The sequence below is a fragment of the Heterocephalus glaber genome, unplaced genomic scaffold (genome assembly GCF_053883595.1).
Source record: "Heterocephalus glaber isolate CG9 unplaced genomic scaffold, H.glaber_assembly_v1.0 deba00001498, whole genome shotgun sequence".
Taxonomy (NCBI): domain Eukaryota; kingdom Metazoa; phylum Chordata; class Mammalia; order Rodentia; family Bathyergidae; genus Heterocephalus; species Heterocephalus glaber.
In genome coordinates, this window is record NW_028258321.1 from 2,709,814 (window position 1) to 2,727,124 (window position 17,311).

At 39.8% G+C, this 17,311-nt stretch overlaps 1 protein-coding gene across 1 annotated transcript; it reads right to left on the reverse strand.

Annotated features, from left to right (window-relative positions):
• Nucleotides 1–2,901: 2,901 nt before the first annotated feature.
• On the reverse strand, nucleotides 2,902–16,890 carry LOC101719933 (ribosomal L1 domain-containing protein 1-like). The gene is given in 6 exon segments (XM_087185720.1): nucleotides 2,902–4,362; nucleotides 4,364–4,463; nucleotides 9,250–9,302; nucleotides 11,778–11,908; nucleotides 15,275–15,504; nucleotides 16,881–16,890. Coding segments are annotated over 6 exon segments (1,842 nt in total). The 3' UTR covers nucleotides 2,902–3,044.
• Between the last annotated feature and the right edge of the window lie 421 nt (nucleotides 16,891–17,311).

Below are 17,311 nucleotides of genomic sequence, written 5' to 3' on the forward strand. Positions count from 1 at the left end.
TACTTATGTCCATGTACTGGAACCTAATAACCTAAATGAGTGTAAACATTATATGTCATAAGCATGAGATACAATTAATAATATCAACAAGGATGAAAATAGATGAAGAGGATTTAGAGGAGGATGGAAGGACAGGAGAGGGAAGGTTTTAAAAAAGAACCAAACTGTACTATGTACATCTACCCCAAGATAATTGTAAACTGATATACTCCAAACATGTATTAGTAAAAAAATAGTTACTAATCACCTTCTGTATTTCAGTGGTGTGTGTAGCAATTTTGCCCTTTTCATTTCTAATTGCATTTGTATTTCCTTTCCTTCTTTTCATAATGTTGGCTGAGGGATTTTTTTTTTCTATTTTGATTTCTTTTGAAGAATCACCTCTACAATTCATTGATTCTTTATATAGTTAATTTTTAATTCTAATTTCTTTAATTTCTTCTCTGATCTTTATAATTTCCTCCCTTGTACTAGCTTTGGATCTGGATTATTCTTGCTGTTCTAGGACCTCAAGGTGCATCATTGAGTTATTTATTTGGGCTTTCTGTGTTTTTCTGACATGGACATTCACAGCTATAAGCTTCCCTCTGAGGATCACTTTCATTGTGTCCCATAATTTCTGGTTGCTTTATTTGCATTAGTATTTGATTCCAGGAACTAATTTCTTGATTTCTGCTATGACCTATTGATTATCCAAGAATATATAATTTAATTTCCATGTGTTTACATAATTTCTGTCGCTTCTTTTGTCAGTTATTTCTAGTTTAACTGTGCAATAATCTGATAGTATGAATGGAAATTTCAAATTCTTTTGCATTTATTTAAGTATGTTTTATGGGCTAGTATGTGGTCTATTTTGGAGAAACTTTCATTTGTTGATGAAAAAAGTGTGTATTCTCTCATTGTTGATTGGAACACTCTGTACACACCTGTTAAGTCAATTTGTTCAATGATACATCTTTGTTGATTTTTTTGTCTTATTGATCTGGCTGCTTGTGACAGTGGGGTAGTGATGTTTCCATTACAATTGTGTTCATCAGATCTTTTATGTTCAACAGTGTTTTAGGAAGTTGAGTGTGATGGCATTCAAAGCATACAGGCTTGTAACAGTTAACTATTCTTGTTGTATTGTTTCCTTAAACAGTATGTTGTGGCCTTCTTTGCCTTTTCTGCTCAATTTTGGCTCAATGTCCAATTTGTCTGAAAATAGGATAGCTACTTCTGCTTATATTTAGGTTTCAGTTGCATGGAATATTGTTTTCTAGCTTTTAATTTTTAGTCTATAAATTTCATTTGGGGTTAAATGTATTTCTTGCATAAAGCATATGTTTGAATTAGGTTTCTTTATTCTGCCAATCTGCATCTTTTGACTGGGGAATTGAGACCATTCATATTGAGAGTTATTACTGAAAAGTATTAGTTTATTCCTGTTAGTGCATTATTTTTCTATGGCTGATTCTCTTTCTTTTCCTTCTAGCTATTCACTTACCCTACCGGGTGTATTCATGCTATTGGAATTTTGGCACTGATAGCTTCATTATCTCTTTCTAGAATATCCTTGAGAACTTTTTGGAATGCTGGTTTGGTGGTCATGGATTTCTTTAAGTACTCCTTTTCAGGAAAATACTTTATTTCTTCAACAACTTGGAAAATGGTTTTGCAAGTGTATCAGTCTGAGTTGGAAGTGTTTGGGGGTAGGCAAGGTGGGTGGGGCTTGAAACACTTCTCTTCAAGCTCTCCTGGCCATAAAAGTTTGTGTTGAGAAGCTTTCTGTAAGTCTAATGAGTTTACATTTATAAATGATTCATTGATTTTCTTTAACAACTTCTAAGATTCTGTCCTTGTTTTGGATTTCTGGAATTTTTACTATGATGTGTCATGGAGAAGTTCTTTTCTGATCATGGCTCTTTGGGGTTCTATATCCCTCACTTATCTGTATTGCAAATCATTTTCCCAAGGACACTTGGAAAATTTTCTACTATTATTTCTGTAAACAGTTTTTAAATGCCATTTGTGGTTTCTTCTGATTTATTTCTAATTTCAATTGATTTCAGTCAATCCAGCGGTTGGATTCATTTCTCATTCTCATGTATTGTTTTTAAAATGTCTATGAGTATATGGTCCCTGAACATCAACCCTATCTTCCAGTTCTGCCACTTTTCATACATTAGTCACTTCTACCCATACTTTCAATAGACTTTTTAATCTCCTGGATATCTGTTTGGTATCTTCCCGTGGACTCCAATTCTTTGTTAAACTGGTTGTTCATGGTTTGTATCATTTTGTTTTGCTCAGCTAGATTTTTATTAGTGTCTTCTGTAAATTCACTGATTGCTTGGTTTATTAAATCTATTTCCTGTTTAGTTTATCTTCTCTGAGTTCATAGAACAACTTATTGATCTATTTTGTATCTCCACTTTTATAATTTTAAATAATTTAGCTCTGTGACTTTTGATTTCCTCCCTGTTGAGAGCCCTTGGATCAGTTTTGGTGAGTAGGGAGTTTTTGAAGGCACTTTGTTGCCTTGAATTCTTTTTTTTTTCTTTCTACTCAGAAGCAAACATTGCACTTTAATAATAATTTAAAAATCACAAATATGGAGAAGCATTCATTTTGCCTGACATTAACAATTAAACAGAAGAGCAATTTAAAAATACATGTTAACCAGTGTTTCTCATAACCAGATACTTGTCAGGAGTTACCTGTGGAGGTTTTAAAAATATTTAAACTCAAGCCTTTTTTTTTTTTTTTTGGTATCCAGGATCAAACTCAGGACCTTGCACTTTTGAGGCAGGCGGGCGGCGGCACCACTGAGCTAAATCCCCAGCCCCAGGCCTCATTTTTGAAGAAGGCTGCAATGGTGGATCAGGACCCAAGTCTTTTATTTTACTCATTTATTTGTAATGGGGTGGAGGACTGAGGCCAGAGCCTTGTGCATGCTGGGCAAGCCCTCTGCTACGAGGTACATCTCCAGCCCAGGACCCAAGAATTTTCCAAAAACTGTCAGGTAACTCTGCTGTTTCCTTCTGGTTGAGTCACTGACTTTAGGTTGACTGGGGCACTTTGGGTTTTTTTGGCAATTGTTTAGGGGTGTGGGGAGCTTTCCTTGTAGATTTATGAGCAGTAGTGAAGAGCTTGGGCTCTGGCTTTTTTGGAGTCTGTCTTAGATCTTTCTTCCCTGGTGAGGGTTTTCTTTGTTTCTTCTTCTGTTCCATTTTTGGCTCCTTCCCTGGACCTGCACCTGGGGTCTCAGGAGTTGACAGGGCCTTTCTCTTCTTGCCCTTAGGTGTGTTGGGAACAGGACTCTTCTTTGGAGACTTCTCTGTGACATGTTTTTGCGCCTCACCATTTCCTTTTACTGGAGTCTCACTTATCGGTACCAGTTGTGGAATTTCATCGTCAGACTCATTTTTCACTTTCACTTTGGTTTTTCCTTTGCCAGTCTTTTTCTTCCAGGACCCACAACTCCTCACGGAAGCACCTTTGCTTTTAGACGCTACGCCACCTTTAGTTAGGACTGACGCAGCCTTCTTAGCTTTTTCCTTTAACTTTTTTTTTCCCCTCTTCAACTTCTGCTTTTCATGGTATTTTTCCTCTCTTTTCTTCCTCTTAGCTTCCTTTTCCCTCAGTTCACTGATGGAGATTTTGTTGGTTTCATTCCGATAAGAGATAAATGAGGAAAAGATGGGAAGGGAAACCGACTTCCCAGTTTTCACAAACAAGAGTTTCACACTTTTCCACTTCTCTGGCAATTTTTCTGAAAGACTTTCCATCACAGCAACAATGATTTCAGTGATGTGTTGAGCCTGCATTCCAGCATGACCGATGCATATAGCACTGCAAGAACCACTTTTGGAGATGTTTAAGACAGTCCCAGCTAGAGTGCTGTTGATCTCTTTTGATAAATTCTTGGCCTGAAGGTTTACAGGTATTGGAACTTTCTTCCTTTTGTAGAAGTGCCTTCCTATGTGCGAGGGCAAAAGTCGCCTAATTCTTTCATCAGTAAGAAAGACAACAAAACTATGCAGGAGGCGGAGCTTGGCTTCATAGGCTTTATATTCCGTTTTTAAAATTCGGAAAGGAATAATCCGAGAGATTGTTTTAATTCCATGCTTGTTCAAAAGCTTTTTATAGAAGCATTCTGTCTGTTCAGCTGACTGGAGTCCATCCTTGGTAAATAAACAGATTTCTGACAGATCTGATCGAATATTATGAGGCAAGGGCAATCTGACTCTCGATTCTTTTCCTGGAATTTTCCATAATATCACTGTTAAGAAGAAATTTTCATTTTCATTCAAAAGCAATCCATTTTTGTTCTTCCTGGACTTAGAATGTGTCAACCAAGCTTCCACTGCCTTTCTGCTCTTTGTCCAGCTGCTCCAGGGAGGTCAGCTCCGCTGGAGTCGAGGTGGCTGCTGAAGGCAACTGTCCAGTGGAGGATGAGTCCTCCGTTTCACTCACACCTTGTGCAAATTAGGCCAACCACGGGAGGTTGCCTTGAATTCTCATGTTTCCACTGTGTGTGTGTGTGTGTGTGTGCGCGCGTGTGTGTGTGCATGCACTGAGGTTTGGGGTGACTATATTGGAAAGACTTTTGCTGATACAGAGATCTCTTCAGTTAGTGTCTCCTTTTCAGTAATGCACTCTGGTTGTACCTAAATATTGTCCTTTGTCTCCATCCCACAGCCTAACCCCCTCCATTTTTGGGAGAGGACAGTGTAGTGGTATTGGCTCCACCCACAGTTCTCTGGGAATGGGCCACAGTGTTCTTAATGAGACAAAGACAACCCAGGTATTGGCATGCAGAGAAAACCAATTAATTGCAACAACTATGTCGCCCTGGCAATAACAACAAAATAGCTACAATAATTACATCAAATATAAACTAGATATTGATACAGCATAAGAACCAATGATTTACTACAGTTAACCATAGAAAAGAGCTCTATAATTATAGTATAACCACTAAGAAAAGTCACATAGTGACACACAGTAAATAGGTGCTAAATGCAAAAAGTTTACCTCCAGTAATATTAGAAAATAATCCAACAATAATAGCATGGAGTTAACTAAATATCTAAAGATTAATAAAGCTTAATGATAATACCTATAAAGATAGAGCACATGGGGAATGCAAAATTAACACAAGTAAAATTTGAAAAAAAGAAAAGTGAGATAAAGGATCTTAAACAATAATACAATTAGATAACATGAATGTGATAATAATAAATAGGAAAAAGAAGAAAAATCAAAAACAGAGAGCAAAATAAAAAATTAAAATATAGAAGGAAAAAGGTAAACCCATAAGAACCAATGGAAAAAAGATGGAAGGCAGAAAGAAAGAAAGAAAGAAAGAAAGAAAGAAAGAAAGAAAGAAAGAAAGAAGAAAGAAAGAAAGAAAGAAAGAAAGAAAGAAAGAAAGAAAGAAAGAAAAAAAGAAAGAGAAAGAAAGATTTCCTCTGTGTTTTTGAATGAGTCTTTTCAGGATGTGAAGTCTTAGTATCCAGCAGACATGGGGAATGGACAGTGTGTCACTGCTAAGACCTATTTTGTTTCCACACTCATGTTTTCATGTGCAAATCCTGGTTACTGTCCTGTCTTTCCTGATGGGCATGGGTAGTCAGTGGTGAATGTCCTAAGACTGTAGTCACTTCAGCAGCTACTACTTTCCATATCCCTCTATGTACCCACGTCCTTTTTCTCTTTCTAGCTCCAAGGCTTGTGCATTTGTGAGGTTGACTCTCTATCCATACACCCCAGGGCGTGGCAATCATCCAAGCAAAGGCATGTCCTTGCTCACATTGGTCAGTTAGGAATGCAAACAGATCATTGCTCTTTGTGCAGGGGTTCAAGGAAACTGCTGGACTGAAAATTAATACTGTCAGACCCAGCCACCTCTGAAAGCCATACACAAAGGGCATGGCTTCTCACCACAGAGGAATGGGACCCCATATCTCTCCTGGCTGAGCTTAAATTTTTCAGTGGTGTATATCCAGCCTGGTCCCAGCCCATGACTATCTCTTGTTGACGTCTCTCACCCACTCTCATTACACCAGAAACCCTGGATTATAACTTCTCTTCTGTTGCTCTATGGCTCAGTTCCAAACAACTCCTTCAAAAATGGCTTCTGATTAAGCCCTCTCTGGTGTGGCAGGTGCTATACGGGACTTCCTCCCAACATCCAGTTTAGTCTGCCTTGTGGAAGGAGTCACTTTCAGAGTAAAACACCTCTAATTAGAACCAAGACTTTAGAGATTCCAATATTGATGTCTTAGTGAGTCTATCAGCTGAAAAGTTGTGATTTCTCCCACATATACCTCAATTTAAGGCAAATCACTTCAATATACTACAACTTGACTAGGAATTAATTTTCACCTTTAATTCAAGTTAAAAAGAAAATCTGAAATGTTCATATGAGCATTCTCTATTCTTCACAGGCAGTGAAAGTCTTTCCTTAACATAAGCACTTGGCCACTGCTGGCTGGTGAGAAAGAGCATCAGTTCAAAAAAACCTGAGGGATCTGCTACCTTCCTCTATATCCCTCCCCGTGACATAATGTTAAAGAAAATATGGTACTTGGGATAAAATATCTAAGCACCTCAATATTTATCACCTTTTTATATGGTGCCACTAAAATTATTCCTCTTTCTTTTTCCCTCTTCTGATCAGGACTGTGAACTATCATAGACAATTTTGAAGCTTTTACACATCTTTAGTTCTCTGACAGGAGATAGGATTTAAGAACCTAATCTTCTTCTCCAGTGCCACAAATTCAACCAGCAAAGATCAGTCTTGTGTTTGAAGTTTATGAAGATTCTTTCCATGAGCTTTTGTCTTTAATAATATCTCCATAGGACAGCTAAATTCTTAGAGGCTTAGGAACAGTGACTTACATGGTAATAATCTCAGGATAATTTTGTTGTTCTCTAAGACTGGACAGGGTCTCCAGCCTGGTTTCTGTCCTACTAAATAATAATTTTGCTATACTCAATTCTTTCCTAATTTCAGAGAGTGTTGGATAATTATCATCACCAACCCAAGTGATTTTTTTTAGCAAAAAGAGAAACTGGGGTAGAAGATTTTGGGGGCATCATTTTAAGCTGGGAAAATGTGATAGTAAGGTGGTTAGTTCCTACATATGAAGAAAGGATCATGTGTAAGAAAACAGAAACTGTTGTTTTTGAAATAATAAACCAACACTTTATAAGGCATATTTTGTTGGTAGTATCCTTATTCCCCATGGTTTCTGTGTAATCAAGAGTTGACTCATAAAATATGAAAGCATAGCCAGCCTTCTAAAATTTAGTCATAAAAGACAAGCAAAGAATATGTTTTGAAAATGTTTAACTAGGAAGACATTATGGCTCAGGCAGCTTGAGTTCTTAAGCAGATTGGACATAACCACATAACATAAACAGTAAAACAAAGTCAAGAAAGCTTAATCAGTCAGAACATGCCAACCAACCTTAACGAAGAGCTTTCTAATTCAGCCAATCTAATATAGTTTCTTTGTTTAGCTTCTGAAAATAAGTTACAAAAGTTTACTTTCTTACAGTCCCCTTACCTTGGTAAGGCATTGGGGTTCTTGAAGTCTAGTGCTGCCCACTTCATGAATCACCAAATGCTCACATAAACTCTTAAAATTTAATGTGCCAAAGTTTGTCTTTTTAACAGATGTAAAACTGAATGTTCTCAAATATGGCAGGGAAAGTTACTAGCTAAAATATTTCTAAGTCATGCAAAATCATCAAATAAGAATATTCTCAAAGTTCTCTCTAACTCCTCTATGGGTGTTTTGCTTTAAATGGATTCAGTGCATGATTTTTTCCCTGTTTCTATTTGAAATAACTTTAACATTAAACTAATCTCATCAAGACCATCAAATTCAAGCTACACCAGGGTTTTGTAAATCTAATTACCCAAACTGCAAACTAACCTTACAAAACTTTCTCAACAGCAGTAATAACGAGTTGAAATAATAAAGAACTTTTGTTCCCAGATGTTTGTGAACACAGCAGGGATCAGTATACACATTTTCCTTGCGAGTCAAATGTTTTATTTGTGAAGCAAAAAACCCTACAGAATTCTGGTGAGATAAAGCGATAATGAGCCTATTCGTTTGCAGTATTGGCTGAATAGATATCAATGGGAAGAAAACGCCACTACTGGAGTTTTTGGAATTAATATTGTCCAAAGTGATGAGAAGATCTCAGGCAGTCTGTCCATGTTAGCCAAGTACACATTGGTAAGGAACCAAGGACAAAACTGAGGAGAAACATTTTCCCTGAGGGATTTCTGATTTTTAATATTCAGATGTGAAAGATAAACTTGAGTCACTCCTGTGTGAGAAAATGGATGCACCCTGAGACCATAAAGTTAAATGAAGTAAATCAGACTCACAAGCTTAACTATCACATGACTTCGTTTATATACGCTCCACCCAAAATAAAGAGTGAAATAAAATAGAAACAATAGGAAACAGAGAGATAGATCTTTTGTAAAAGGGGAGCGGAGCGAGAGATGGAAGGAAGAGTGAGGGAGGAAGAAAAAGGGAATGGGAAAAGAGTTAAGCTGTGTCGTGTGCCTGTACCAACTGCTCACGAGGAATGGGCTCATTGTCTCCTGTAAAGGTGTGCTAATATAGAACAAAAATGGGGAAGAGAGTAAAATGACCTCTAAAAATCTCTGAAAGAACAAAAAATATGTGAATACTCTCCCGGTGATCATGGAGAACAACACCAAGAAACAAAACTCTACAAACAGGACAGGTGGGGTAAAGACTAACCCCAATGCGGACAGCACACTCTTTACCCGTCCACTGTCTCCTGTGATGTCCCGTGCTCCAAGGAGAGTCAGCAGTTCCTACAACATTTCAAAGATAGGAAACTGTCTTAGTTACCCTCATCACTGCTGAGACAAAACACTGGACACTCAGAGTTAAAGGGGGAAAGGGTTATTTAACTCACGGTTTGTAAAAGTTTCAGTCCAGAGTCGGCTGGCTCCAAGGCAGAGTGGCATGGCAGAGGGGCGTCTTGAGGAGAAACAGTCTATGGAGCTCACAAGGCAGCAAAAGCAACAAGGAGCTTAGCCGTGTCCTCCTGCCCCTTTTATCTTATCCAGACTACTTAGGGTGGCTAGCAGTCTAGACCAAGAACATATTCCAGAAAATAATTGTTTTCCTTTCCAGAGCACCAGATGAATTCTCTTGCACACTACTCAAACACAGCACACACGAAAACTTCCTGTACCATTGCCCACAAGGTGATCCTGGCATTCGGTCCCTTCCATGCCTGGGGCCACTCTGGAACATGAAGTATAGAATCCAGAAAGCTTGGTGAGAGCAGGCATTGGGGTGGCAGTGGAAGTATGTCTGCACTTTGGAAGATTTTCTTTTTTTCTGGCTGAGTGCTGTGGGAAATTTACCAGCACTTTGGTGAGGAAGGAGGGTTAAGGTAAAATATTTACAAAGAGCCTCAGAAGTTACAAATAAGATCTGGGAAGATAAACTCCGTGTGAAATGTAGGGGTAGAATAAGTCTAGACTATTCTAACCACTGCTTTGTGAGACACTAGTGGGGAATCTAGGCTGGTAACTTGCTCATTATCCTCCTGGTAGTTACTTTGAAAGGGTTTGAGCTTCCTTTCTTAGAAGGTGCTCACCAATCACAGCTGATCTCATATGTTGGTTTCAATTTCTTTCTTCCACAGGGTTTTGGGGAGGACACATAATATAAAATGACAGAGAAATAATGAACAAGGCACAGATTCAATGTGACTTGCTGTAAATAATAGTCGAAGATGGGAGACAGATACATGGGAATTCATATATACTATTTTATTTTTCTTTAACAGTCCTGATTTAAAAAGCTTGAAAATGCTAAAGGAAAAGGCAATATATTAATTAACGTAGATCTCTCATAGAACATAATATGATGTTAATTCACAGAAAGATAAATCTGTGTACTTCATTGTGAATATATATTTTGTTTTTTAATAGAAAATGGGCCTTACAGAGTGTCAATATTAACACATTAATCCTAATCTATGGGTCTATGAATGACTCAGGAATCTATAATCATCAGGAACATGCTGCAAAATTAATTTTAAATGTGTATTTTTTAATTTTAGAGTTTAAGTGACTTTATAAACCAAAAGAACAAAATATTCATTGACATCATTACATTTTTTGAAAGAGGCTGCTGAGAAATGTTTATTTTCTTAGTATGATCTGGCAGCTGAAAGGGATAAAATGCCTGTCCAACACAACACAGTAGATCATAAGTGAGAAAATAAGTGTGTTTTATCAAATCAAGGTGTACACCAATGTACAATAATCGGAGGCAAACTTATTTTTTCAACAAAAAGAGGGCATGGCCCACGTATTTCAAGCATTCTTGGTCTGCATTTGCTTTGTCTAAACTTTGTTTTTTTCAGATCAATTATTCATTTAAAAGGCTGTGGTATGTACTCGAAGCTTTAAGCGTTTACATGTGTAAAGTCTATTTGGTTCTCTTAACAGAAATCATGGGGAAATAAATATGTTTCACATGGTAAGACATATTGCCAGAAAAACAAATATAACAAATGGCTAGTATTCATATACACTGGAAAGAACAGAGTTATTTAGTAACAGTAAATCTTTTGGACTACAAAGACTTCTAAAAGAATATCGCTTTGATAAGTGTACTTAATGCTGAAACCTCAATGTAGTCATGTATTGCAACAATGTTTGTAACAAAGATTCTAACAAATCTATCTCTCTATTGTGGGGGGGCAGTTCTCACATAAGAGAAACCATTCAATATTTAACCTTGTGAGTCTGACTTTGTCCAAACTTTTACAGTCAAAGCTACCTTTTTTCTAGACCAGGCCTTTCAATTAAATATTACTGGAGAAGCCAGGTAAACATCTTTGAAGCAATTATTTATATTATCCTTCCTTTTCAATTCTCTAAATAAGTAGTTTTATTTTAGTTCCACTTGAAAAGTAAGACGGCCAAATAGTCAATGAATAATTGTAAATCAAATTATTTTTAATAGTTCTTTTTTAGATTTTAAAAAAAATCTTCACTAATTAGCATTGTAAAGCTCAAAGGATAATCCTAAGATAAAAATAAAAGAAAAGAAGAACTCTTTTTCTTGTATCTGTTTTCTTATAAAGTTATTCTGAATATGATCCTCTTTTATCTCTTTTCACAGCTTTGCTTACAATTTGTTAAAAGTATGTAAGTTCACAGCTTACTCAGGTTATCACTATACTTTATTCTCACATTTAGAACAGATTTTGGGAGAGTATGTCTAGGAAGATTCTCATGCATTTTCTCAGTGGAATGTCACCTGGTTTTCTGCAGTGTAACAGCTCTGCAACAAAAGCATTGGAAATAGGCATCCTAGATACAAATTGCTGATTACTTCCTCACTATTCCTGGCTGTGTCCTCCCAAATCGATAGAAATTCATGGGATCTGAAAATTAAATCTTGCAGTGCATTTTTCATTCTACTTTATTGATAAGGTTATAATCTTTCTGCACCACTTTAGCAAGTTCAGGTGGAATGTATTAACGTTGACAAAAATGTATTAAGATTGACATTTGAAAATAAATGTGTTAAGCAGGAGAGGGGGAGGAGACAAAGACTCCTCTTTAAATTTCATAGACTACACTAGGCAGCCCAGAGAGACATTTTTGAAATACGTCGCCACTGCCCAGGCTGTTCTTTGGCATTGCCAAATGCCAATGCCGGGGACCAGACTCACCCAAAAATGGAGGAAAGACGCACCTGGGGCTTTTCCGGTTAAAGGAGCCGCCACCCTCCGTCATCAGCACATTGAGAGCTCCACTACGAGCTCCGAGACAGTTCTCTAAACGCAGGGACCATGGACTCACTTTGGAGGGCCAACATTTCCGGTCCTGTGTTAAGAAGATGTGGATTGAGTTTAACAGAGGCTTTAGTGTCCACACCTCTGCTTCACTGAAATACGGCGCATGGGAAGAAGCAGGATGTCCCTCCGCTCTCCTCCCTAAACCACCGAGCCCCGCCACGCGGGCCGTGTGTCACCCCTCAACCCATCTCCACCACATGAAGCTAGGATCACTTTTTCTTTTCTCTGATAAATCCTTTTTATATCCTTCCTACTTCCCCATCACTATTAAAGCCTAAATTACCCGTTGTACACAAAAATTGATTTCGCCATATGAGCATATATAGAAACTTGCCAGGGTTTCGTCTCTCTGTCTTGCTATGAGCAGGGTGACTGCCCTATTGATTGTCCTGATTTCCATGCTTTCCTCGAGGCTGTTAAGCCCTCTGCTGTGTTTTTGTTTCGTTTCATTTTTTGCCATCATACTACTCATGCCACAAATCCCAGGATTAAGAAAGAGGACCACTTCTTGATTCTGCTTGTCACTTCTGGAGTGTTCCTCCAAGCCCCTACTCTTCTGAAGGACTTGGCATCACAACCGACCCCTCTGTCCTGTTTCTTAGTGCTGTTTTCCAAGCTTCCAACTTTAGCATCAGGAGCACTTTTTCTTTTCAACCGTAATTTTAAATCCTTCTTGGTGACATTACCAGACATGGGGATGGTCCAGTGCAAATCCAGGGCTGTCACAATCTTACTTCTCTACCCTACTCACCCATCCCTTCATTCAATGCTTAGTTGACATTATCAGCAATAACTGCATCTTATTTTGCAAACTTCAATTTTGACCCTTTCTGACCACTGCATTCTATATTTTACACAGTCCATTTACTCTATTGCACCCATGAGAGCAACTTAACTCCACTTGAACTTACAGTGCTTTTATTCTTCCCTTTCCTAACTTTTTCCTGGCTTATGCACTCATTTTCCCTCCTTTCCATCTTGGGTTCCGTGTCCAGCACTCTGGCAGATAATTTATATATTTTAAAGTCCTCTGTATCTCCCCTGAAAATCTCATAAGACTGCAATTCTGCTCTAACCAACTCCTTCCTTACTCTGTTGAACTGTCTGATATTGCTTTCAAGATCTAGCGAAATCACACAACCTTACTGCTAAAAATCAATTTTAATTTATAGTTATTAATTTTCAATGAGCACTCAGAACTTCTCAGAAGTGTCCTCACACCCACCCACATAATCTCCAGTACACTCACTTTCTCTCTTGCCAGAATATTTTACCTGGCACAAACTTCATAGATGAGCTGCTTAACAGAACAGTGCTTTGTGGATGAGCACAAAGGATGACTTAACCATGACAAGCCAAACGCAGCAGGATGAGTCCTCAGGCCCTGGTATTCACAGTCAATATAAAGAGGGAAAGCTAGGAAGGGCAGATGAACTGAGATAGACTGAGTATTCTAATACTTCAGCAAAGGATGGATTCGAAATAGAAATTTAGTAGTAACACAATGAAAGGACATTCTATTTGTTGCCGCTCTCGGTTTGTGATCTAAGATTCATTCTCGTTATGGTTGAGTTTTCTATTCTTATTCATCTAAGTCTTTCCCTATATCCAGGATCATACTAGGGTTTCTGTCTTGTCTTTTCATACAATGGAAAAGGCTGCTTTCATCTTAAAAGAGCCAGAAGAATTCATTTCTCCAGTATTTTTCTCTAAAACTCCAGTTTCCTTGGCAACTGTTTTGACAACCAGCTTAGCTTCCGGCCCTGCCATGTGCCCTAAAACTCTTGCCATGGGCAAAGCTCAGATGGGGACTTCTCTGAGTCCCTCATAAATTCCACCTTGATGAAAATATCGTGGGACCAGTCATATGAGGCTGGGTTTCAACCTGATTGATAAACTCTTTGGAATCATTTGTTTCTATTTCATCCTTTAATGACTTTATATAATTGCTTATTCCCTTGCTTCCTTTTCTTCCCCCTGTAGCCCAACCTAAATTTTAATATTTTATTTTATCTTTTCCTTTTCCTAGTTTCCCTCTTCTTCCTTGTCCTTCCTCACCCCCTCTCTCCCTCCATCCTGCCTTCTTCCCTTCCTTCCTCTGTCTCTTTGTTTTCCACTTTCTCCTGGCTGGGGTACACATTTTTTCTCTTATCCAACTTTTGGTTCTATGGGCCATCACTGAAGTTGGTTATTTGCATGGAGTTTGTTTCTCTCACGTTCATTTTTTAGTGACATGGTTAGCTTTCTTGGGACAAAAGCTCTTGAGTCCAAACTGAACTATCAGACTTAAGGATGTTTAAAAATTGTCCTCCATTTTATACAGCAAGGACATCTGAATATCATTAATAGAGTACCATCATGTAGAGTCTAAAATGTATTGAGATTTTTACATTGGTTCCAAAGTTTTGCCACTATGTGATAAATATCTCTCATTCTCGCTCCTGTTTTAGTCTATGTCACTGTCCGTTTGCTAAGTATGTATGTAGGTCTGTGTTTGCTCAGACTGCTAACCTGCTCAGCAGCATCCCTGCTTTCTTTCTAAAGGAGGCAGAATTGCTCTTTAACACTGAGCCTGGGAGGACAGTTGTGCCCTGTGGGGCAGCTGGGAAGCTCCTGGAAGTGGCTCCTGAGAAGGGGCTGGGATGGAGAGGACCCTGTGACACTCCTGGCTCATCTCCCAGCTCAGGAACAGATCTGTAGTAGCAGAGTGGCAAGCACATGAGGAAAGAAACCCGTACCCCACAACCTAGCAAACACCTTGAAGTACAGAGGAGAAAGAACTGGGTGCGAAGTGTAGCACGGTAGGATTCAGAGGAGAGTCGCTCCAGCCTGAGACTTAGTGACAGCCCAGCAGCTCCTCGGAAGCTCTAAGTGTCCATCTAACACATCAGCACACCTCGCTTCCCTGTGTCTGAGGGAAGGGACAGAGGGAGGCTGTGTGGGGAGCAGAGTGGGTGCTGTGGCTCCAACCCAGAGGTTAAGACTCAGTGGAGCTGGCTGGAGTCCAGCTGAGCCTGGGGCGGGGGGCTGTTCAGACAGAGCCACACCTCTGCAACACGTGGACTTCAAAGGCAACTGACTTAGTACCTCGGACAACCCCTCGGCAGTCAGAGTTTAGGTCCTTCACATACTTTTGAAGGGTTCTCAGTGGTCATAGTTTGGGGGTACCCAGGTGAACAACACCACATGTCTTCCATTACTCGCAGTTGAGCATCCTGTCCCTATAGGTTTATTAGTCAGTCCGCTTCTCCTTTGAAGGCCCCCTTCCCACCCCTCCACTCTACCCTCAGCAAGGACGCTCATTTAGGGACTCTGTAGCTGGGAAGAGAAAGCAGGATTTCTCTGAGCTGAATGCTGTCTCCTTTCTGAGGAAACACGTTCAGAGTCACTGTACCCAGACAAGAAGCATTAGCGTCTGATCTGCTTTATCCGGCAGCAGCAGGAGCCCCTGTGCTTGGTGGTGGAGAGGAAGCCCCGGGGGCACAGGCCTGGACAGAGGCATTTGTCCCTGCTCCACTTCTTCTGGATCCGTGGAAGCTTTGTTTCCAGTTGTGTTTGTGGCAAAAGCTTCCCACAGCCAGACTGTTTGCTGGCTGATGCCATTGCTGATTTCAATAGCATGTCCTGGAAAAGGAAAGCTGGATGAAACAGAAGTAGCGTTAGGCTCTGCTGCTCATCCAAACTTTCTTAGAAGAATAAATTTGTATGTGTAATATTATGCAAATTTGGTGCTTTCTGGGGCCACCATTCTGTTAGGGGCTAAAAGAAGAAAAGGGAAATAGGCTGTATCTCTTGTTTGTTTGTGCGTCAGGCAAGGAGGGTTGATATGCAGACAGAGGAGCAGGGGCAGCACTGGTCTGGGGTCCCTGTGGTCACCCAGAAGCACAGAGGCTTAGATGCTGTCACATCTCTGCCAGAGGAAGCAGTGGGATTTCATCCAAGTGGAGCCCTCGGAGAAGGAGGCTACCTGTGCACCAGCAACCTTCCACAGGAAACTGGCATGCAGAGCCTCCAATGCATTTTCAGAAGTGGATTGATGTCTGCTGCCTGGGTGCCTCAGTCACCTTCTGGTCCCTGAGACACAATACCTGACATTCACAACTGGAAGGAACGCAGCTTGGCTGCAGCTCAGTTTTTTGAGGATTCAGCACATAGTTTGCTGGAGAGGAAGGTAGAGGGCTTAGTGGAGGAAAAGCTTCTCACCAGCATTCTACAAGAATTTTATTAGCTACTAAGAAAACATTACCAGAAAATACAAATTTCCAAAGCACATTTCCAAAGAACATCTGGTGATCTCAAATCAGTCTTATATTAGCATTAAGAGAAATCACAGAAGAGGCCCCGTTTTGTTTGTTTGTTTTGTCCTAGAGATGGAAGCCAGGGTCTCTGCACTGAACTACGTTCTTATCTCTTCTTAAGTTTTGAACCGGGATTTCATTAAGTTGTGAAATTGGCCAAGTTGGGCTTGAACTTGGGATCCTCCTGCCTGAGCCTCCCCGAATGCTGGGGTGACAGATGTGTGCCACTGTGTCCAGCTCTGGCCTTCCATTTTTTCAATCTCTTCATTATTTAATGGGAAAATGTTTGCACAAACTGCATATTCAAAATTTGTATCTAAGGATGTAGTTTGGCCTTAGGCTTAAGCCATAGCACACACAAAGAGTGTATTCATACCTGCGCAAGTTAAAATTTCTAGTTATCCACTTAAGTGAGCTTAATTTCTACTTCTCAAAACTACTCTTGTCATATGCTTCCTTATAAGTATACCTTATGTGGTGAAGAGAAAATAAAAAACCTGAGTCCGAGGAGCACATTTGAGACAGTCAGCCTCAGCCATTCCCACACCTGGACTCTGTCACTCTCCCCACACATTGCTGCTTTGCTTCCCAGTGCTCCAGTGGTCTCTGGCATTGTCCTGAGCTCCCTCATTCTCCTGTGTCAGCTGTCACCATCACAGGAGGCAACATGTTCTCAGGTAGAGTGGTGGGATTTTCCCTCACCGGAACCCATCGCATGTCCTCAAGCAGAGAGAAGATCGGTTCAAACCATCCAGGCCCCCAAGGCTATGTCGTCCTACATGGGGGCCATGGGTACATGATAGAGAGGGATTTCTTCAGATGAAATTCCATAAACCCCATCCCACATCCATAGAGCAAGAAACACAGGTACCCAGCAGACAGAGTCTGTCTCTCCTCGGTGACATCTATTTGCAATACTCTCCTGCCTGTTTGCAAGCTGACTTCTGGCCCTTGGCATCAAGTGGATTCCTCCTCCATAGCTCCGTTACACACAGGCTGATGCCAGGCTTTGAATTTGCTACCTGCAACAAGCACTGAATTGTAACATTGGCTCAGAAACCCCTCTAGATTTTTTGTGTCCTTTCCTTAAATAATTACATAACAGTGTCAAAAATGGGATTTATGCATAAGAC